The 21,612-nt window shown below is 50.4% G+C and overlaps 2 protein-coding genes across 3 annotated transcripts in view; one reads left to right on the plus strand and one right to left on the minus strand.

Annotated features, from left to right (window-relative positions):
* DRC3 (dynein regulatory complex subunit 3) overlaps positions 1–1,559 on the plus strand; it is a 29,313-nt gene extending 27,754 nt beyond the window's left edge. For both annotated transcript variants that reach the window (XM_088027929.1, XM_028089553.2), the window contains exons 11-12: positions 764–895; positions 1,446–1,559. In XM_088027929.1, the coding sequence (XP_087884055.1) occupies positions 764–895; positions 1,446–1,559 (246 nt within the window). The remainder of the gene's footprint in view (positions 1–763; positions 896–1,445) is intronic.
* Positions 1,560–2,908: 1,349 nt separating this feature from the next.
* On the minus strand, positions 2,909–21,453 carry ATPAF2 (ATP synthase mitochondrial F1 complex assembly factor 2). Its single transcript, XM_028089587.2, has 8 exons — positions 21,153–21,453; positions 12,455–12,499; positions 12,048–12,193; positions 10,524–10,621; positions 9,135–9,215; positions 5,320–5,432; positions 4,670–4,785; positions 2,909–3,249 (listed from the first exon to the last, which is right to left on the minus strand). The coding sequence occupies exons 1-8, from the start codon at positions 21,283–21,285 to the stop codon at positions 3,112–3,114; spliced, it is 870 nt and encodes a 289-aa protein (XP_027945388.1). The 5' UTR covers positions 21,286–21,453; the 3' UTR covers positions 2,909–3,111.
* Positions 21,454–21,612: the final 159 nt, after the last annotated feature.

Here is a 21,612-nt window from a genome sequence, read left to right on the forward strand (position 1 = left end):
AACAAATGGAACATTCGGGTCTTTTGCCTTTCCTTCAAAGCGTAAGCAACGCTTTCGAAGTGCGCCCGCAGCCTTGCCCTGTTCTGGGGAATGATTCCACTTGATTTCCAACTGAGCCAGCTAAACAACAGCCATAGTGTGGGCACCTAGAACCAGCCAGGCCTGGTAGAGGGTGGTCATTCTCAACAACTTTTTACAAGGCAGAAAATGAGCTCAGGAGCAAGAAGGCAGGAGACGCCAAGCATAATCCAGAGTTCAATTGGGTTAACGTGAGGGGCAGTGGAGAGACAAGGTGGGGTGAGCAGCCATCGATTTATAGGGCCTTCTGTCCTCAGAGCAGCCCCGAGACCCTCAGCCAGCCTCGCACTTCCCACCCAGCCGGCAGGTGTCAGGCAAATCAGACTTGAGGGCCAACGATAGAGAACCACTGTGGGAGCAGATGTCGTGAGTGAGGTCACCTCTGGAACAACCACCTGCCTCCTCCCTGAAGGAAACACACTCCCAACTAGTACTGCAAAGTTGACACCTCGGTGGGCCCCTTCCCCATGGCGCTTGCCGTGGCGCGGGTCTGGGAGGCGTTGTCCCCGGAAGATGAGCTGGAAGAACGCTCTGATACAAAGGTGGGCGCTCCACTGGGCGCCGGGCAGCTGCCTCCACCAGCCAGAGGACACTCGGCTGTTCCCTTTCTCTTTGGCCCTCTGACTGAGTGCTCGGGGGCAGGGAACGTGACACACACGCTCATTTGATCTTTCTTGCTCACCAGCTTTTCGTCGACAAAGACACGATTGTTAATGCTGTCGGGGCGTCACATGACATCCATCTCCTGAAGATCGACAATCGAGAAGATGAGCTGGTGACCAGGACCAACTCTTGGTGTACGCACTTGGTGGACACGGTGAGTGGGCACTACCCTGGTCTAGGAGGCTGCACCCATTTCTCCAGCTACCAGCCGGAGAGAAAGGGGACATCTGTCCCTGGGAGCATATACTTTTGGCAATATGAAATACAGTTAAAAAAACTTTTTTAAAGATCTTATTTGTCAGAGAGAGAGAGTGCACGTACAAGCCGGGGGAACAGTAGAGGGAGAGGGAGAAGCAGGCTCCCGCTGGGCAAGCCCCATGCAGGACTCGACCCCAGGACCCTGGGATCATGACCTGAGCCAAAGGCAGCCTCTTAACCAACTGAGCCATCCAGGCGCCCCAAAATACAGTACAATTAAGGATGGTAGAATTCCACACTGAAGACAAGACTTTAGAACCCACATGCTAACCCACCCTAACTCCTCCCTCGAAGAGATGAGCAGAACGCGGAGACTTTAAAGTAAATGAGGGATGCAACTACGCAAATTTCAAAGAACAACTTCCTTCTCCCCAAACTGTGCTCAGTAAAAGAATACCAGCAAATTCTCTGACTTTAGGACCTCGGGCTTTGCTTTCACCCCTCAGATCCACAAGAATGAGATCATGAGGAACCGCAGGCGAGTGAAGGAGATCAATCAGTACATCGACCACATGCAGAACGAACTGGACAACCTGGAATGCAGTGACGTCATAGATTAGGGCTGCGCCAGCCCAGACAGTTCTTCAGAACACAGTCATCGGCCCTCCCAGTGCGCACACACACACCACACAAGTCTCCCTGACCGCCTCACAAGCGTTACTGGGAGTCTCTCAACCCACAGCACAACCCTTCCCCCCAGTACCATTCTTCTCCCACCCCTGGGGAAACCTCCAAATGTAGAGAAAAATAAAGGACCATGTCTCTTTTCTCCATTCTTTTTTTTTTTTTTTTTAAGATTTACTTAGTGATTTGGGAGAGAGCATGAGCAGGGGGGAGAAGCAGAAGGAGAGAAAGCAGACCCCCCCCCCCCACTGAACACAGAGACCGATGTGGGGCTCAATCTCATGACCCGAGATCATGACCTGAGCCGCAACCAAGAGTCAGTTGCTTAACCAACTGAGCCACCCAGGCACCCCCTTCTTTTCTCCATTCTTTAAAAAAAAAACATCAGAACTCCTATTCACACACGTGCAGGAGGAAAAGTCCAAGATGATCAGTTGGCCTTGCAGCTGGCCAGCCGCAGAGCAGCTTCCAAGGTGGCTGCTACACCCTTGGCCACGGCCTAACGTCAGCTGCGTGCCCACCATCTCTGCTGATGCGCCCAGGGCAGGCCTCCAGCGGCAGGCGGACGAGGCTGACGTGGACTGAGTCCTTCTCTTCTCCGTGTGTTGAGGAGGGACACGGGAGAGGCCGGAGCCCCGGCATAGCTGTGGGACCTGGGCCGGCCCATCAAGGTGGAGGCCATGGCTCCCTGCGTCTCTAAGGTTGGTCGCAGGGGCCACACGACCCTCCAGAGGTGAAGAGCACAGGCTGGGCCTCCCATGTCACCTCTGCAGCCTGAGCTCCATCTCAGGAATGAGAAGTGGGGAGGTGACGGTACCTCGTCTGAGTACAGTCAGGGCCTCAGGGAGAGCACCTGGCCTGTGGCCCCAGGAGACCGCACAGGGCACCCAGGGTGGGGCGAGTGGCCAAGTAGGAAGGACAGTCGGGGCTCCCTGAGCAGGACACTTACAAGTCAGCCGGCCTTGCCCTGCCCACCTGGGCTTTTAACCCACAAACAATGCATGCTTTCTATTTTCAAGAGTAAATGCTTTCTTCTAAAATACTAGGAAAAATAGAAATAACCAGTGTAGGACAAAAAGGACTCACTTTCGAAAGACTGATTAAAAAACCAGGGGAAAAACGTCTCCCAGCTGAGGGCCGCACAGAGCTGCGTGAGGCTCCCGGCCACGGGCAGCAGAGAGCAGGACGTGTCGTGGGAGGGAAGCCGTCTGACCTTGGTGAAGCCCAGACGTAGCAAGAGGAATGGAGGAAAGCAGAGGCGCAAATGAGAACAGGCCTCCACGCGTTCCCAGGGCAGACAGGTATTTAATAAAACCAGCTTGAGAGGAAGTCGCTCGTTCGCTTGTCCCGCTCGCTCGCTGCCAACTGGGCCAGGGGCGCCCGGTCGGGGCGCGGGCTGACCTCCACAGTCACGCTGGGTCCCGGGGGGCATGGCAGAGCGACGCCGAGCAGGGGCCCCGCGGGCCGGGGGGCGCACCCGGCCAGGCCTCACTGCTGCAGGAGTTTGTGCTTCACCGTGGTGCTCTCGGAACAGAGGTGGACGAACAGGGTGCCGGCGGCCGTGCGTGCCCGCAGCTCCTGCAGCTCGTACTCGTGGGCCCACTCGATGTTGCCCCACTTCTGGATCTGAGCAGAGGACAGGACAGGCTGCTGCGTGGCTGGCAGGTGCCCAGCTGCCTCCCGGCCAGAGCCACATTCCATCCCCATAGCCGGGCTCGGGGGCCCAGGCCCCAATCTTGCCAAAACAGGAGACCCACGCAGGGGAGGCAGCAGGGGAGAACCCCCTGGTGGGCAGAGCAGGCACCCATGCTGATGGGGTGCAGACAGCTTGGGAGGGGTGCAGTCCAGGCCCAGGGCCCGTGAGCACCCAGACTGCCGGGTGGGCCTGGCCCCAAAACCACATGTGCATCTTCCCCGAGGGGGCGCCACCCGCATGCCGTCCTCCTCCCACAGGGAGGCTGGTGTGAGGCCGCCTGCAAAATGTCATCCTCTGTGAGCTGCCTCACCAGGCTGGGCTGCAGTGCCCCCTCCCCGGCCAGAGGCCCAGCCGCCCCAGCCCATCCGGGCACCTGGGATCTGCCACGTCACACAAGCCACCGTCCCCACATGGACGACTGTTAATATGTCGTCCGAGGAGCATTTTATACTTTGAGGGAACAGGTAAGTCCCTGTTTTATGGCGGCTCGAACCTAAGAGCGGGTTTCTTGGCCCCCCACCCCCAACAAATCACCCCTGCCCATTCCATGTCTCTAGCAAGCCCCTTTCGCGGTAGAGAAACAGTTTTTCCCCCTGGCATTTTTCTGAGCAGATGACTAGATGGACTCAGGAAATAATGTCATTACAAAAGAGTTTTCATCATGCTAGGAGCCGATTTGTAATAGCAATTAACCTTCTGAGGTTGGAGAAAAAAACAGTAAAAAGACTGCAGAGAACGCCATAATTCTCAGAGTTAAAAAATGCAAATGACAGTGTAGCAAAACCGTATTAATTTCAAACCCACTAAATGAAAGCTTCTGTACAAATAGCAGCCCCCTGGTTGCTCTGCCATCCAGATGACCCGCAGTGCGAGGGCGCCTGGGCTCTTCGTGTCAGTGGGGCCCACCGTGCAGTTGTGCAAGCAGACAATCTTGACCCGCCCATGAACCCCTATCTGCCAAGTGCCGTGACCGCCTCAGTCTGGAGTTGCCCAGACCTGGCTCCAAACCCTGGCTCCAGCATTTTCCAGGGGTGTGACCCCGGACCTCAGTTTCCCCCTGTGCAAAATGGGGATAACAACAGCTCCCACCTGGCCAGGCTGTTCAGAAGAGGTGAGGCGATGAGGGGAGAGCGGAACATGGTGGCACTTACTACTGTTATATCACTGCTTCTTGACAATACTTTTGTGGGCCCTGAGTTTTGGTTTCTGGATGTACGTGAAAGTCACAAAAGGCCAAATCTACATAAAAACATTTTTGATGGGCTAGCTAGCCCACCCCACCCCCACCCCCGCCCTCAGTCTGAACCAGGGAGGGGAGAAGCGGGGACTCGGGCCGCGGACGCTCCTCACCTGGTACTCCTCCTCCAGGCGGGACAGCAGCACGGCCTGCTCCACGGTCAGGTGCAGGTCCATCAGGCCCAAGGTCAGCACCAGGGACTTGAGCTGGGTCACTACAAACTCAATCCCTGCAGGGACACAAGCCAGATCAGGATCCAGGGCACCCCCACGCCAAGACAGGGCAGTTGCCAGACCTTCTCTTTGCGAGCCCCTGCAGCCCTGGAGAGGTACAGAAGTGCTCGGTGGGGGACCGATGGTCACAGGGGATGTGCGCTTTCTGGCCGGCTCTGTATCCATTCCCCATTCTTCTCAAAGAGTACTCTGATTTCCACTGGGGGTGTAATTCCTTTTCTGCTCCTGCCCGGGGAGGGGGGGAAGGGGGGGGCACATGACTTGAACCGGACATGTCACAGGACTCCAGCCCCTGGTCCAGGGACTGGTTGGCAGATGGGCATGTGACTCAAGCCAGGCCAATGAGACTTGAAGTCAAGACGCCTGAAGAAGAAGGCAGAGCCAACTATCCCCTGCAAGGGTAGGAGCCTGCTGTCCTCCTGGGACTGAGTGGAAGGGTTAGTTAGCATCAGAGCCAGCCCCTCAAGTGTTCTGGTGATGCCTATATCCGTCATGCCACCCTCCCAGGCCATGGGAAACACCACGCATACCTTGTAGGGCCCACATGTTGTAAGATGCCAGGTGGCTGACGAGCACCTCCCGAGTCCTGGCTGGGATGCTGGGCCCCATTATGCTGGTGGAGGAGCCGATCTCCACGTCGTATCTGAAAGGAAAAGGCTTCGGCATGTCCCTGTGGTGCTGTGTGGCCCAGCTTTCACCCAGAAGTAAAGTCCTCAACTGCTAAGCATGCACGTGCCCTGTGACGGCTAGTCTTAGGGATTCTGGGAGCATCTATCACGATGGCCAGTGGCCTCCCCAGAGCAGAGCCAGAGTCCACACAGCTGCCTGAAATTCTAACTCCTTTGCCTAGAATCTCCATCAAAAGCATGGGGTGCCTTCTTTTTAAACCTTTTAAGAAAACTTTTCATATTTGAGACCACAAAAAGATTTCTTTAAAAAGTTATTTTCCTGGGGGCACCTGGGTGGCTCAGTTGGTTAAGCGACTGCCTTCAGCTCAGGTCATGATCCCGGAGTCCTGGGATTGAGTCCCACATCAGGCTCCTGGCTCAGCGGGGAGCCTGCTTCTCCCTCTGACCTTCTCCCCTCTCATGCTGTTTCTCTGCCTCTCTCTCTCAAATAAATAAATAAAATCTTAAAAAAAAAAAGAGTTATTTTCCTGGGGTGCCTGGGTGGCTCAGTCAGTTAAGCATCTGACTCTTGATTTCAGCTCAGGTCACAATGTTAGGGTTGTGAGATTGAGCCCTGCCTTGGGGTCTGCACTGGGCATGGAGCCTGCTTAAGATTCTCTCTCTCCTCTTGGTGAGGATGCAGAGAAGGGTGAACTCTCTTATACTGTTGGTGGGAATGCAAGCTGGTGCAGCCACTCTGGAAAATAGTATGGAGGTTCCTCAAAAAGTTGAAAATAGAGCTACTCTATGACCCAGCAATTGCACTACTGGGTATGTACCCCAAAGATACAAATGTAGTGATCCGAAGGGGCACCTGCACCCAGTGTTTATAGCAGCAATGTCCATAATAGCCAAACTACGGCAAGAGCCCAGATGTCCATCAACAGATGAATGGATAAAGAAGATGTGGTTTATATATACAGTGGAATACTATTCAGCCATCAAAAAATAAAATCTTGCCATTTACAATGACGTGGATAGAACTAGAGTATTATACTAAGTGAAATAAATCAATTAGAGAAAGACAATTATCATATGATCTCACTCCTATGTGGAATTTAAGAAACAAAACAGAGGATTATAGGGGAAGAGAGGGAAAAATAAAAGAAGACGAAATCAGAGAGAAAGACAAACTATTAGACTTTTTTTTTCTTTAAATTTTGTTAGTTATGTTAATCACCATACATCATTAGTTTATGATGTAGTGTTCCATGATTCATTGTGCATAACACCCAGTGCTCCACGCAGAATGTGCCCTCTTTAATACCCATCACCAGGCTAACCCATCCCCCCACCCCCCTCCCCTCTAGAACCCTCAGTTTGTTTTTCAGAGTCCATCGTCTCTCATGGTTCGTCTCCCCCTCCGATTTACTCCCTTTCATTCTTCCCCTCCTGCTATCTTTCTTTTCTTAACATGTATTGCATTATTTGTTTCAGAGGTACAGATCTGTGATTCAAGTCTTGCACAATTCACAGCGCTCACCATAGCACATACCCTCCCCAGTGTCTATCACTCAGCCACCCCATCCCTCCCACCCCCCACCACTCCAGCAACCCTCCGTTTGTTTCCTGAGATTAAGAATTCCTCATATCAGTGAGGTCATATGATACATGTCTTTCTCTGATTGACCTATTTCACTCAGCATAACACCCTCCAGTTCCATCCACATCGTTGCAAATGGCAAGCTCTCATTCCTTTTGATGGCTGCATAATATTCCATTGTGTATATATACCACATCTTCTTTATCCATTCATCTGTCGACGGACATCTTGGCTCTTTCCACAGTTTGGCTATTGTCATAAGAGACTCTTAATCACAGGAAACTGAGGGTTGTTGGAAGGGATGTGGGGGGGGATGGGGTAACTGGGTGATGGGCGTTAAGGAGGGCACGTGACGTAATGAGCACTGGGTGTTATATAAGACTGATAAATCACTGAACTCTACCTCTGAAACTAACAAAACACTATATGTTAATTAATTGAATTTAAATTAAAAAAAAGATTCTCTCTCCCTCTGCCCCTCCCCCTCTTAAAAATTATTTTCCTGGGTGCCTGGGTGGCTCAGTCATTGGGCGTCTGCCTTCGGCTCGGGTCACGATCCCAGGGTCCTGGGATCAAGTCCTACATCGGGCTCCTTGCACCATGGGAAGCCTGCTTCTCCCTCTCCCACTCCCCCTGCTTCTGTTCCCTCTCTGGCTGTGTCTCTCTCTGTCAAATAAATAAATAAAATCTTAAAAAAAAATTATTTTCCCTACAATAATATTTTTTAAAGATTTTTTTTTTTAAAGATTTTATTTTTAAGTCATCTCTACACTCAACATGGGGCCCAAACCCACAACCCTGAGATCAAGAGTCACACGCTCTACCGACTGAGCCAGCCAGGCGCCCCACGTTTTCTTACAATGATCTTTTATGTGTCTTATACCATCCAATCACTTTTTCAAATATTTATTAAGCCTCTACTGCATACAAGCCTTTGCTTTTGGTCTGGAACATGAGCTGGCTTTAAGAATGACACATTTTCAAGAGCAACAGTAACTACATAAAGAATAGGAAAAATGTAATACACTAAAAGCAATTTTTGTAATTTTCTTTCCTATGTAACTCATTTTTCCCATTGGTTTAGAAATATTCTTGCTGAAATTTCTAATGGTACAAATGGAGCACAGCAAATGGCCAAGCTGTTTTGTAAACTCTCAAGGATGAGAATCTTGAGTGCCACAGAAAGTGGACAATTTTGTCCCATGGCAGAGATCTCCAGGCACCTACACTAGTGTTACGTTTCATTAGACTCTGAAATGACACTGCATCTTCACAGCTCTTACGCAGTATTGTCGTTGTGACATTTTATTTGGTCCTTCAGTGCACCAGCTATGCGTTTTACTGTAAAACCAATGGATATCTGGCACGTTGTGGGCACTCGGGAAACGTGGACAAATGACACAGGCGGAGAGCGCTTCTGTGCAAAATGTTATGCCAAAAACTACTTGTATCAGCTTACAGAATACTGAGGTCAAGGTGGTACCACGGCAGCAACCCTCCCAAACCCCCCTGGAATGAAATGAAATTGAGTTTATTTCGCCACCATATCAATAGTTTGTGCAATTTTGCACAGAAGAATCTTTCCGCTAGGGAAAAATACTGAGTATCATCCACTTCTAGAAGCCTTACGTCCACAGGATCGGTGTTCCCAGACTTGTCCTCATGTGTGTATATATCATACACACTGTTTTGGGATTCAGTTTAAAAAAAGGACAACGATTTTGACAATGACAGAGATGATCAGTGCCCAGATCTGCGCCTTTACCGTGTGCCAAGCAGGATGCTAGCCATCACTTAGTTTACCTCTCACAACACGCTAAGGGGTGGGGATGATGAGGCCCACTCACAGACGAGGAAGCTCAGAGAGCTCAAGGCACTAGCCCCAGATCACACAGCCAATCATGGCAGAGCTGGGGCTCCATCCCCACGCAGCACGCACTTGGTGCGTGGTGACTGATGCTAATTTGAGGAGGATTTTTTTCCAAGGGGGCCGGCCCTATCCCTCAACATCCAGGAGCTGTTGAATCCCATGGGTGCTCTGAACTCAGAAAGTCAAGCAGCTAAGGGCTTCAGCGGTCCAGTGTGACCCCTGACCCCACCAGCCTGCCCAAGCCTGCGGGGCTGTGCATCTCACCTCTTCTCGGCCCATTCCATGATTGGGTCCCACTCGTTCTTTTGCAGTTCGACTAACGTCGCCGGCTCTTCCACCCTGTAGCTAATTCATTGCAAAAATCACCTTCATTAATAAAAAAGGTATAATTCCTTCACTCAGTGACAGACAATGGAAAAACCTAAAAGGCAAGAGTAAAATAAAACTTCTCAACTGCCCCCGCCCCGGCCAAGCTCTACAAGTCCTTCCCTAAAGCAGCAGTTCTCAGAAGGTAGCCTCGGGGCCAGCAACAGAGAGTCCCCTAGGAACTTGCTACAAAGGCCAGTTCCCAGGTCCCACCCCACACCTACGGAAAGCAGAACCTCTGGGGGTGGAGACCAGCAATCTGTGTTTTAACGAGCCCTCCAGGGGATTCTACCACAGGCTTGAGTTTGAGAACTACTGTCCTAAACGTCCCTTGTTACTTCACAGGCCAAGGCTTGCAGCACTAGGTCAATGCGATTCTAAACACTAATACTGCACCCCCAGATCCACACCCACCTGACCCTAGGATGCTGCGCCAGCTCAAGTCACTGCACCTCTACCTCCCCTAATCCTTCTAAGAGACTGCGCCCCTTGGCCACAAACTGCCTGTGCACACTGCATGAGCCTGAACGGCTCCCGACGCAGCTGCTGGCTTGGGTCCCCACCTGGTGCCAGGCTATCCCACTTGTTTCGACCAAGAGACACAGAAATGGGAGTCAGGTGTGGGGAGCTGAGGGGAAAGGCCCCTGGGGACCAGAAGATGAGGGGGCACCGGGGAAAGCCACAGTGCAGTGTGAGCAGAAGGGAGAAGAGAGGTCATGAGTGCACAGGAAAATGGGCGGCTGAGAGGAGAGTGCAGCTTGACCAGGTCTGCTGTTTCTCGAACTTTCCTTCAACACCACTGGCCAGTTAGCTAAAGAACCTAGACACGAGGGGAGAATTCAGAAGTGGAAGAAGCCCCTGACATCAACCACCAACCATCCCTGTGTCCAAGCGGATGAGTGACGACAAGGATGCCTACGTGAGGATGGGTGGAAGTCCAGGATCGGAGGCCCCGCTGGGGGTTGAAAAGTGACCCCCTTGGTCCTGGAGCCTGCAAGAGCTGCATATGCTACCCCCGCACCCCAGCCCAGACCCAGGGATAGCTGCTGGGCCGCAGGAGAGGAGCACCCGGTGCTCTTGTAAGGCAGCAGCCTGAGGAGCCCTCCCCCGCAGGGATCCGCAGGGCAGCTAAGTGGTGATGTCAGGCAGACCACCTCCCTGCCCTGGCAGATAAAGGAAAAGGAAGGGTCTGCCTCTCCTTCCGCTGATAACGGTCTGGGCAAATGAGGCAAACAGCCCAGGGGGCCCGCTCAGTCCCAGGGGAAGGCCCATCTAAATGTCAATTACCAGATGGTGTCAGTGTCCAGAAACTTCACAGCTGCCCGGATCAGCTGGTCCTTGTTCCGCTGGGTAGGGTTGTCTAAAGACGTGTTGCACAGTGTGGTCTGAAGCAAGAGGCAAGAAGCACTGTCACCACCGCTGGGCCCAGGCAAATGCACTGCGCTCCAGAAGGATACTGCTGCTGACCCAGAGCAACACGGAGAACCCAGAAAGCACCACCCAGGGAGTGCCAGAGCCAAATGGAAGCCCTAGACCCCTGGTATCTCCACAACCTCAGCTGCAGCCCATCTACTGAGCGCCTTTGTCAGCCAGGCTCGGAGCCGAATGCAGCGTGACAGCCCGTGGGCCCAGGGGAGACTCACAGTCACCCCAGGAGTTACAAACCTCCCCCAGGTCTCACGATCCCACTACCAGGCTCTGCTATATTTCAATGAATCCTCATGACACCCTCTGGAGTAGGTACGACTATCACAACCATTTCAGAGATGTAGAAACTGAGGCCTAGAGAGGTCAGTTACTAGAACTCAGATCTGACTGAGAAGCCCCAAGCTGGCTCCCTGACCACCTCAGGAAGCAGGGAAACAAATGAGCCAAACCAGAAGCAGGGTGACTTTCCCAGCTAGGTGGCTTCGGTACTAGGACAATTAGTTTGTAGCCGTGTCACCCTCATTTCCTCAGATAGCCAAAGGAGCAGGCCAGCCCCACGGCAGGCTGTGAAGATGCTGAGGACGCCCGCCTGGGTCTGTAAGTCAAGGCCAAGCACGTGAATGACCAGGACAACAGCACTGTTTCCCGTGCTGACTGAGTGTTCTCCCTCTGCCAAGAACCATACCAAAGATGTTCCAGCATCACATCATCCCGTCCTCATCACCTTTCACAGATGGGGACCACGGGGCTGAGAAGGGCCAGTAGCTTGCCCAAGGTGACGGTTTGGAAGCCGCAGAGCCCAGACCTGAAGAGTTTAGCCAGCCCCTGTCCCGGTCTGTTCTAGCGTCTCAGCGAGCCACCATGTGTGGATGGAGGGCGCGCTCCAAGGGGAGCTGTCCCACCTCACCCACCTGGCCCCGTGCGTTCCTACACTCAACCAATACCCACTGAGTGCCAACTGAGCCTCAGGCGCAGGGCTGGCTATGGACTGGTGAGACAAACATGGCCCTGCCCCTCTGGGCTCACCAGGCAGTGGAAGAGACAGACTCTGAGAGTGCAAACATCGAATGGACAATTATCAATTGCGTATGTGCTGGCAAAAGAAATGAGCAGGTGGCGTGACAGAAAATAAGAGAGCTGGGCATCGAGGGAAGGTGACACCTGTCCTGAGACCAGAGGAGGAACCAGTCATCCAGGATGGTGTTCTGAGCACGGGAACCACAGGGGGCCAGGCGGGGAACAGTCAGCACGTTCAAGGAGGTGAGTGTGGCAGAAGTCCACCCCCGAGGGCCTTATCCGAATTTGGAAAGGAGTCTCGATTTTTGCCAGCTACCCTAGGAAGCCAGCCGCGGGCATTGGGGTAGAGGTTCGGGAACTTGTTACCAGGTGCATGGTGTAGAACTTGATGGTGTCCTGCTGGGAGTCCCATTCAGTGGCCACCGCGATGGCCAAGGCCTCGCTGGGGACAGTAAAGAGCTTGGCTTGGGGAGTTTTCAGCTTCCTGTGGTCCAGGTTTATCTCAAAGCCACCTTGAAAGATCAAATGAAAAGCTCTCAGGGATTGTTAAGTGGAATCGAGTGACCATTCCTATATTTAGCTACTTGAATCAGTGCAGACAAAGACAACTGTGAGTCCCTTCACGGAGGGCTTACAGAAACCTCCCCAACAAAAGCACGAAGGGTAATCTCACCACTGAAACCGGCCAGAGATGAAAAATGTTTCTACCCATTCACAGGGGAAAAAAAGGAAAAGAAAAAGAAAAAGAGGCAGTCAAAATTTCAGACACTCACCTTCACCCTGTGTGATGCTGACATTCTGATAAAACCTCTTCCTTTCTGTAAAAGAGATTTTTCAAAAAGGCAGTTTAAAATAACATCGAGACGGCTCAGGAAGTGACAAGACCGGCTTGTGTCATTACTGCTAATGCTGATTGATTGGCTTGATTTTCATATCGCTATTCAAGGTCTGCCCTACTCTACGTGGTGTAATCAACGGCTCCTGATTAAAGCTGGGGCGGGGGGGGGGGGGCGGGGAGGAGGGCATTCACTCTCCAGGGATGAGGGAAGGACGGGACACACTGGTCAGGCCCCCACCAGCCCCCGAGCCCAGGGACAGACAGTCTGATCGCAAAGCATCTCGAAGCCGCGAACTATCTGATGTGACAGATTTTTCTAGCACCTTCTGCTTTAATTTCTAGGCAGGCCCCCCACACACACACCACCCCCGCCAGCACTGCCCCCATGCCAGAACAATGTGCCCCAGTCCAAAGATGGTGTCTGAATGCGATAAAGCCAGAGACCTATTTTGGGCAAGAGTCTGATGCCTCTAAGACGGCAAAAGAGGAAAAGCGGTATGGACATGCGCGTGCATGTGTGTGGCACACAGGAAGTGAGGAGAGATCCCAGGAGCATCTCTCAACCTCTCTATCCAATTAATTAACCTAATTAACCAGCATGCCTGCGTATTCAACGGGAACTCCAAACATTCCTTTAAGAAAGGGGAAAATAGGGCGCCTGGGTGGCTCAGTCAGTTAAGCAACTGCCTTCAGCTCAGGTCATGATCCCAGAGTCACAGGATCGAGTCCCGCATCGGGCTCCCTGCTTGGCAGGGAGTCTGCTTCTCCCTCTGACCTTCTGCCCTCTCATGCTCTCTCTCAAATAAGTAAAATCTTTTTTAAAAATTTTTTAAAAAGTGGGGAGAATATGCGACCTGTGAGATCTGAAAATAACTTGAATATAACCTTCTATGAAAATGTAAACAAGGGCGCCTGGGTGGCTCAGTTGGTTAAGCGACTGCCTTCGGCTCAGGTCATGATCCTGGAGTCCCGGGATCGAGTACCACATCGGCCTCCCTGCTCAGCGGGGAGTCTGCTTCTCCCTCTGACCCTCCCCTCTCTCATGCTCTCTCTCTCATTCTCTCTCTCAAATTAATAAATAAATAAAATCTTAAAAAAAAAAGAAAATGTAAACAAATCCCCCCTCTTAAAACTAAGAGTGCCTCCTAAGGAATTATGCAGACTCCGTTTACTAATAAAGAACAAATAGGTCACATTTTGGAAGCTAAAAACCATAACCCAGCTGTAACATTTGCAATAAACACAAAACCTTGGGGCGCCTGGGTGGCTCAGTTGGTTAAGTGACTGCCTTCAGCTCAGGTCATGATCCTGGAGTCCCGGGATCGAGTCCCACATCACACTCCCTGCTCAGTGAGGAGCCTGCTTCTCCCTCTAACCCTCCCCCCTCTCATGTGCTCTCTCTCTCTCTCATTCTCGTTCTCTCAAATAAATAAATAAATCTTTAAAAATAAATAAATAAACACAAAACCTTGCCTCATTTGCTTGTTCGTTCTGTCACAAAAATCACTGGGGTTAAGAGCCTTCAGAGTCCCTGACTAAAGTCACTTGTTGGACACACTGATGCAGCATGGGGAGGAGGAGATTCATTCATTTTGAATGCTTTAGGAAAAAAAAAAAACCCAAAGAACAAAAACCAGGCTTAAGTTAAAATTAAGTCAAACAGACAATGAAAATCAGGAAAACTTCATTTGTGCGGGGGGGGGGAGGGTTGGTGGAGGGAGGGTGTCTGGCCTCCAAACGTGGTGTTTTTCGGTTTTCCACATCACATCAGTTTTTTCATCAGTCTCGTGCTCTATCGTTGACGCTTTCCCAAAAAGGGCGCCAAATTGCATTTCCACAGCTGTGTTTTACTCAACAAAGGCCCAAACTGTTTACCAACCAAAAAAAATTGCACGTCTACCATGTGTCAGGTACCATTCTAGGTATGTGGGATCAAACAACAAATAAAAATGCCAAAAATCACTGTCTTTATGTAGTTTAAATAGTTAAAAAAAAAAAAGTGATAGGATCTGGCCACCAAGATGATGCTGTATTATCAGGGCATGAATTGCCACCTCTATCTGAAATCATAATAGCGATTCTCTCACGCGTTTAACACCAAAATGGAATGTTTACCCCATGCTGGTGCTTTTGAATGCCCCAAGTTCACGTGCCATCCGGTCACATTCAGAGAGTGGATGAGACACGAATCTGGAGGCCTCCTTGTGTAGGTCTGGAGGCCTGGATTGAGGCACCCGGACCACATCCAGTATGTTCTCCAATGCCTGAGCTGGGCAACGTGTCCAGAGCCAGACCAGGCAGGAAGTGGGAAGAGCTGTGAAAGCTGATTCATCATCACTGGGGGAAGGATCTGCCCTCATCAGCAGGAAGTGCCAGCAGAGAGCATTCTAGCACATGGCTGAACACAGCCCTGGGAGATGGGCCCAAGAGACCTGGATTCCGGACAGAAACTGACAGCAAGGGCTGAACCTAAAGCTGCCAGGATGGCGAGGTTTCCCATGAGGAAAGTCTTTTTTTCCCCTCTGCTTTGGTGGTCAGGCCTTGCTTCCTCTGTCCTGGCCAGGTCCCCCTCTGTGCCTGATTAAGAAGAAAAAAATGGAAGGGAGTGGGAAGGATAGAAGGGCGAGGCTGGGTCAACCAAAATTGCTCGTAACAGCAGTAAACCCTGCAGAAAGACAGGACAGCTCCAGGCAAAAGGAGCACAAAGGCTGCCGGGCCTCTGAAGAGGGCAGGCACCCCCCGTGCAGCGTGTTTTAGACAGGTGCTCTCCTGAATGCAGTGGATACGTGGAGGGGCAAACTCACCTTGGAACAAACTTCGGTGAGTACTAATCCTGTTCCAGGAAGCGGGGTAAGTCTTGGGGATCGAAATCAAAGCTTGCCCTGCCCTCAGGCACTTCCTGTCTACTGGGAAGCCAAACACTAAACCAGCCAAACAGTCACTGATGGCCAAAGGCCAAGGATCACTGGAGACACACACCAGGAGAGCCTAATCTCATCATGGGATAAAGGAAGACCTCCAAGCGGTCAGATTTCCTCCGAGACCTGATGGTGAGGAAGGAGTTACCCAATCTGCACGGATGGATTCGTTTCTTGGGGTGGGGTGGGGGGGTGGAAGGCATTTCTAGCAGAAGAAACAGCTTACACGAAGGTCCTCAGCCTCAGCCGCATGAGAGTTTGGAGAACTAAAACCATGGACGAAAGGACAAGACCGATCTGTGCCAGATCTGGGGGAGGGGGTTGGGTAGGTCACAGTGTGGAGGCATAGGGAGCCAAGTTAGGGATTCACATAAGCAAACAAAGCCAGGATCTAGAAAATCATTTGGTGGAATCCATGACCCCCAACAATGTTCTTCACCTGGGCCCTCAATGGCCTTGAGTCACAGAAAATAAATGATGAGACCCGGAACCCTGAAGCACCCATGTTCTCAGTGAACACGGGACGAACTAACAGCAACAGGAACCTCATCTTTAAAGATGAAATTAACAGCCTAGCCTTTGAGCTCACACAGAACTCCGGTCTATTCTGAGTATGAATCGCTCCCTTTACAGAACATCTGTTTCAGTGGCAAAAACACACTCAGTGCCTTTTAGGTGTGGATTATGCAGATACAAAGAAATAGGTACGTGAAAAAGTGTTGAATTAAAAGCTGGCCACAAGAAAACAGGCTATTTAAGCAGAGAACTTAAAAAACTACTCATGTGTAGTGCTGAATTGGAAATTAATGTCCATCAGCAGGTCCCTTTTTCCTATGAGGTTTTTTCAATCCATATAAAGAAACAGGGTGTTTCTGTGTCACTTCCCCTACATTCCTCCTCCTGTCCCAGGCCTCACAGACTAGTGAGTGATCTTTCTACCAGACTCAATTTTCACCAGGCCTTTGCTTTGGAAAGACTCAAAGCCTCAGGACTACGACTCCCACAGTGCACCAAGAACAGAGGAAGTGCCCTCTGCCAGAGGTCTCAACACCTTTATCTTTTTAAACAGTGCCATCTGGCGGTCCTTAAGCCTTAAAGCTACATTTGACTTAGGGCATCCCTCCATCCATAATCCTAGGGCGGCTCCAACCGTTTTCAGGTATCAAAATTCTTCAGACCAACTATTTAAGAACTCTTACAACTCAATGATAAAAAGACAACCCAATTAAAAACTGGCCGAAGAATCTGAATAGAGACTTATCCAAAGAAAATATACAAAATAAGTACATGAAAAGATGCTGGACGTCATCATCATCAGGGAAACGCAAAACAAAACGAGGAGAAACTATTTCACACCCACTAGGATGGCTATAAAAAAAAAAAAAAACAGATAATAACTAGTGTTGGCAAGGATGTGGACAAAGTGGGACCTTCATACACTGCTGGTGGAAATATAAACTGAAAAAGCGTGGCAGTTAAACCGTGGAAGAGTGTGGCAGTTCTCAAAAAGTCAAACAGTTGCCATGTGACCAGCAAGTCTACTCTTAGATCTGTACCTATGAGAAATGAAAACATATACCCAAACAAAAAACCACAAACAAAAAAAACATATGCCCACATAAAAACTTATAGACAAGTGTTTATAAGCAGCATTCAGAATAGCCAAAAGAGGGAAACAACCCAAATGTTCATCAGTGGATGAATGGATAAGTAAGATATAAGGCCATACAATGGAATATTACTCAGCTATGAAAGACAATGGAGTACTGATAAATGCTACAACTTGGATAAACCTTGAAAATAGACTAAATGTAAAAAAGCCAGCCAGAAAAGACCACATTCCATTTATGAAATGTCCAAACTAGGGAAATCTATACAGACAGAAAGTAAAATAGTGGTTGTCTAGGGAGAATGGGAAAGGCAGGGAAGAAGATGATAGCTAGAGGGTACAGGGCTTCTTTTGGGGTGACAAAAGTGTTCTAGAACTTTGTTGATAGTTGTACAACTCTGTGAGTATACTAAAAACCACTGAATTATACATTTTAAATAAGTGAACTATAAGTGAATTGAATCTCAATAAAGCTGTTAAAAAAATCTTCAGGGCAAATGCATCTGCCACAGCAAGTAATGTAAATGAGCTAAATTATCTAAATACAGTTTTTTTCCAAATTGCTCTACCAGCCTGGGGAGGGGTTGGCCAACTTCTTCCATAAAGAGCTAGAGTAAATATTTTAGCCTTGGCAGGCCATATGGTCTCTGTTGCAACCAGTCAACTCAGTAGTTAAAGTAGCCTTAGATTATACGAAAATGAATGGGCATGGCTGTGTTCCAATAAAACTTTATTTAAAAAACAGGTGGCAGGCTGGGATTTATCTACAGAATCTCCCTCAACCCAACACAACCATTCTATGAAGACAGGCCAAGTAATGCCTCTGAAGTGGTAGACCGTGAGAAGCTAAATGACTTGTCCAGGTGACAATTTGAAAACAGAGGAGACAAGACTTTCAGCCTTGACTTCACTGGGTGTTGGCACTCAGCCAGGCATGCAGCCTCTCCAGAACACCTTCCCCTCTCAACAGCTGATGGATCTCTGACAACTGGCACAGAGCCGGACCACCACATACCCTCACACAGGCCTCCTTGCTGCAAAATCTCCTCTAAAACCCCAGTTATCCTTTCCCAGCCCCCTCCTCTCCTGACAACCTTCCCTGGCATGGCCATTCCTAAGGAGCCAAGTTCAATCTGCTTGCCAGAGTCTTCATGGAGAAGGCCCCCACTTGGGTTTAATATTGCACCATTTCTAAGACTCAAAGTGGTAATGTCTTTGCAGTGCACTCACAGGCCTGGTCTCATGGACCTCTCTCCCACTGGGCCTCATTTTTTCATTCCTATTCTCTTTCATGTGCCAGCTACTTGCAAGAGCCTAAACCAGTAAAGTCTGCAGTAGAAAGGAAACAGAGATGGTAGATCACTTGCCACCATAATGGGAAATGGCACCGCTAATCCAAAAGAATGATCTGCCTGTGCCAGTTTCAGTGAACGCCATACATGTCCGCTTCGGTCATGTTGAACCTTCCCGGGATGTTGTAAAGGAAACTCTCGTTTTCCTTTACAGATTCACACAGACCCTCTCTGCTCCAAACGCCTGTGGGGTTTGCCACCAATCAACTCTGTGACATCAGCTGGGTGTCCTACAATTCAAAGAAGTTCTGACACTATCTGCCTGGAGATAGCATTGGATCCCAGAAGTTAAGGACTCATGAGTCCCACAAGACTGCATTCCCCGCTTCCTTCAGATGCCAACTGCAAGCCCAGGTTGTCTCCTATGCTTCTGACCGCTGGCTATACATCAGAGGTTCCCAGGACCCCTCCTCAGATTTGATGAATTTGCCAGAGCAGCTCATAGAACTCTAGATAAAGATTTAACTTACTAGATTACCAGCTCATTATAAAAGGATATAACTCAGCATCAGCCACATGAAGAGATGCACAGGGCAAGGTTTAGGGGAAAGGGTGTGGAGCTTCCGTGCCTTCTCTGAGCATGCTATTCTTCCAGCATCTCCAAGTGTTCACCACCCCTGAAGCTCTCTGAACCCCACAGTTCAGGGGTTCTATGGAGGCTTCATTATACAGGCATTGTTGATTAAATCACAGGCCATTAGCAATCAAGTCCATCTCTCCAGCCCTTCTCCCCTCCCCAAGGGCCAGGGGGTGGGACTGAAAGTACCAAACCTCTAATCTTGCGGTTGGTTCCCCTGGCAACCAGCCCCCATCTTTAGGTATTTTCCAAAAGCCACCTCATTAACATAACCTCAGGTGTGGTTGAAAGGAGCTTATGAATAACATACTGCTTTCAACTTTATATCTCTGGAGCTACTTTAGGACAAAAGATCAAAAATAACAAAAGCCTCTTCCATAGCTCTTATTGCTTAGTAAATTACAAGGGTTTTAAGAGATGTGTGCCAGGAACTGAAGGGAGAACAAATATAGACAGTTGACCCTTGAACAATGTGGGTTGGAACTGCACAGGTCCACTCACACCTGGATTTTTTACAGTACGGTAAATGTTATTTTCTCTTCCTCCTGATCTTTTCCTTATGATTCTAATCTTCTCAATAACATCTTCTTTTATCTAGCTTACGTTAAGAATATTGAATATAATACATGTAACATACAAAATGTGTGTTACTCGACTGCTATCGGTAACACTTCTGGTCAACAGTAGGTTATTAGTAATTAAGTTTTGGGGGAGTCAAAAGTTATATGTGAATTTTCGATGTGGGGGGCTGGTAGTGGTGCCCCCAACCCTTATGTTGTTCGACGAGTCAACGGGATATTTCTTCTTATAACTCACAATATCACAAATGCCCCTCCTTCTTCTTCTTTACTGGCTCTTCATGGCCCACTTTCAGGCCCTTCAACTTGGACCCTGACAGGTGAAAGCTCAGGCTACTTGCTGTATCCAGCTCTCTCCCCCATTTGTATAAAATTATGAAACTTAACAGAAGGACCCTCAGAGGCAACCTAGTCCTTCAACTCATGAAGGAAAATGAGGCCCAAAGGAAGCAGTCCGGCGCCCAAGATCACACAGTACCTCAGAGGTTCAGCCAGCGTTAGACCCCAGATCTGTACTTCTGCCACAATGTCAAACTACCTGGAGAGTTCTAGATTTTTTAAAGTAAGTAGTGTTACAGCAAAGTCCCTCACAGCCTGCAGTCACCTCTGAACTTGTTCTGGCCACCAAATACTCTTCCTCCTCCTCTCCACTGAACTCCAACTCATCTATCAAGACTCAGCTGAAATGTCCTTTCATTCAAGACCCTTTCCTGACCCTCAAAACCTCCAAGATGGGAGCACGTGCTTCCTTATGTTCTCACAGCTTCTTTGTACTTCCCTTATCGCAGGATATTATACGCTGTTGTTTAATGAGACTAGTATACCCTGCAGTGATCTATGACAGTGATCGTTAGGTAGGACCATGCCTGCCTTGAAGACCACCCTGCCTCCAGCTCTCAGCACAGAAAAACTGAATGAAAAGAGTGTTACTACTCTTCACTCGTTTAAGGGAGTCATTCCCACTCTTACCCTAAAACTCTCCCCAGAATCAGTGAAAGAATCACTACCTTCTTCTAGGCCTTATCAGTCAGAATGAGAGAAAGGAGGCACCAGGGTCAACTCCTGAGAAGAAACGGCAGGTATTGTGGTAGGACAGTGGGAGGGAGGGCCAGGAAACCTGCAGAGAAACTGGCCAGGATGGAAGACTGAATGGCCACTGAATGCCCCGGTTCCAGGACCCTTCTGTGCCCAGCCATGGGGACACAGGAAAAGGTCAGGCCGACTGATGCCCTCCACAAATTTCTGAGTGTGCTCTGTGACCTAGGTGTAGTACTGATCGAGAACCCGAGTTTCCCTGTCTGAGAACAAGAATGCCATCTGCTTTCCTTATTGGAAAAGAAAACCAGAAGCTTTGAGAAAAGCTGCACGTGCCAAATGGCAACTACCGTCTCACGCAGTGACGCGATGTGTGCCCTCGGGTGGTCTGCCCTTGCCTGGGCTTCTATTTTCCCCGATCCACAGGGGGACCCGATTGAACTGCGTAACCTCACGAGCTTGAGCCCTGCCTCGGTTACCCCGCCCTGCACAGCCGAACCCCTCAGCCCACCTTAGCCCGGCTCGGGCCCTGGCCAAAAGAGAATGTGCCCTGGCCTCCCTCACCTGTTGGGGGCGCGTAGGCCCGGGCAGGGATCAGGGGGTTTGGCCCCGGCCGCACGGAGGCGGTGAGGGCACCCCGGGGCGGGTTCAGGAGGCGGCGCCCGGCGTGCCGCAGCCGGAGGCAGCTCCTCCACATCGCGCCCGAGAGCCTGGGAGGACGACCGGCGCGAAACCTGAGAGCAGGAAACGGAGCGAAGGGATCCCCAAAGCCGCACGCTCAGGCTGTACGGAAACCTGCCTCTACCTCCCCAGCGCCCTCAGCCTCCCCTGGACGCCGCCATCTTCCGCATGACACCAGCGGCGCGCCGTCGCTCCTGCGCGCCTCCTGCGCACACCCCCTTCGATCAGCATCACAAACGCACCTCGCCCCGCCCCCTCCACGCTGCGCCTCGGGAAGAAGACTACAAGTCCCAGAGGGCCTCTCGCGCACCCCGCCACGTGTTTTCTCCGCCCGCCAATGAGT

This window comes from Eumetopias jubatus, unplaced genomic scaffold, assembly GCF_037043125.1.
Source record: "Eumetopias jubatus isolate StellerSeaLion01/CBP00866 unplaced genomic scaffold, mEumJub1_p1.0 scaffold_10, whole genome shotgun sequence".
NCBI lineage: Eukaryota > Metazoa > Chordata > Mammalia > Carnivora > Otariidae > Eumetopias > Eumetopias jubatus.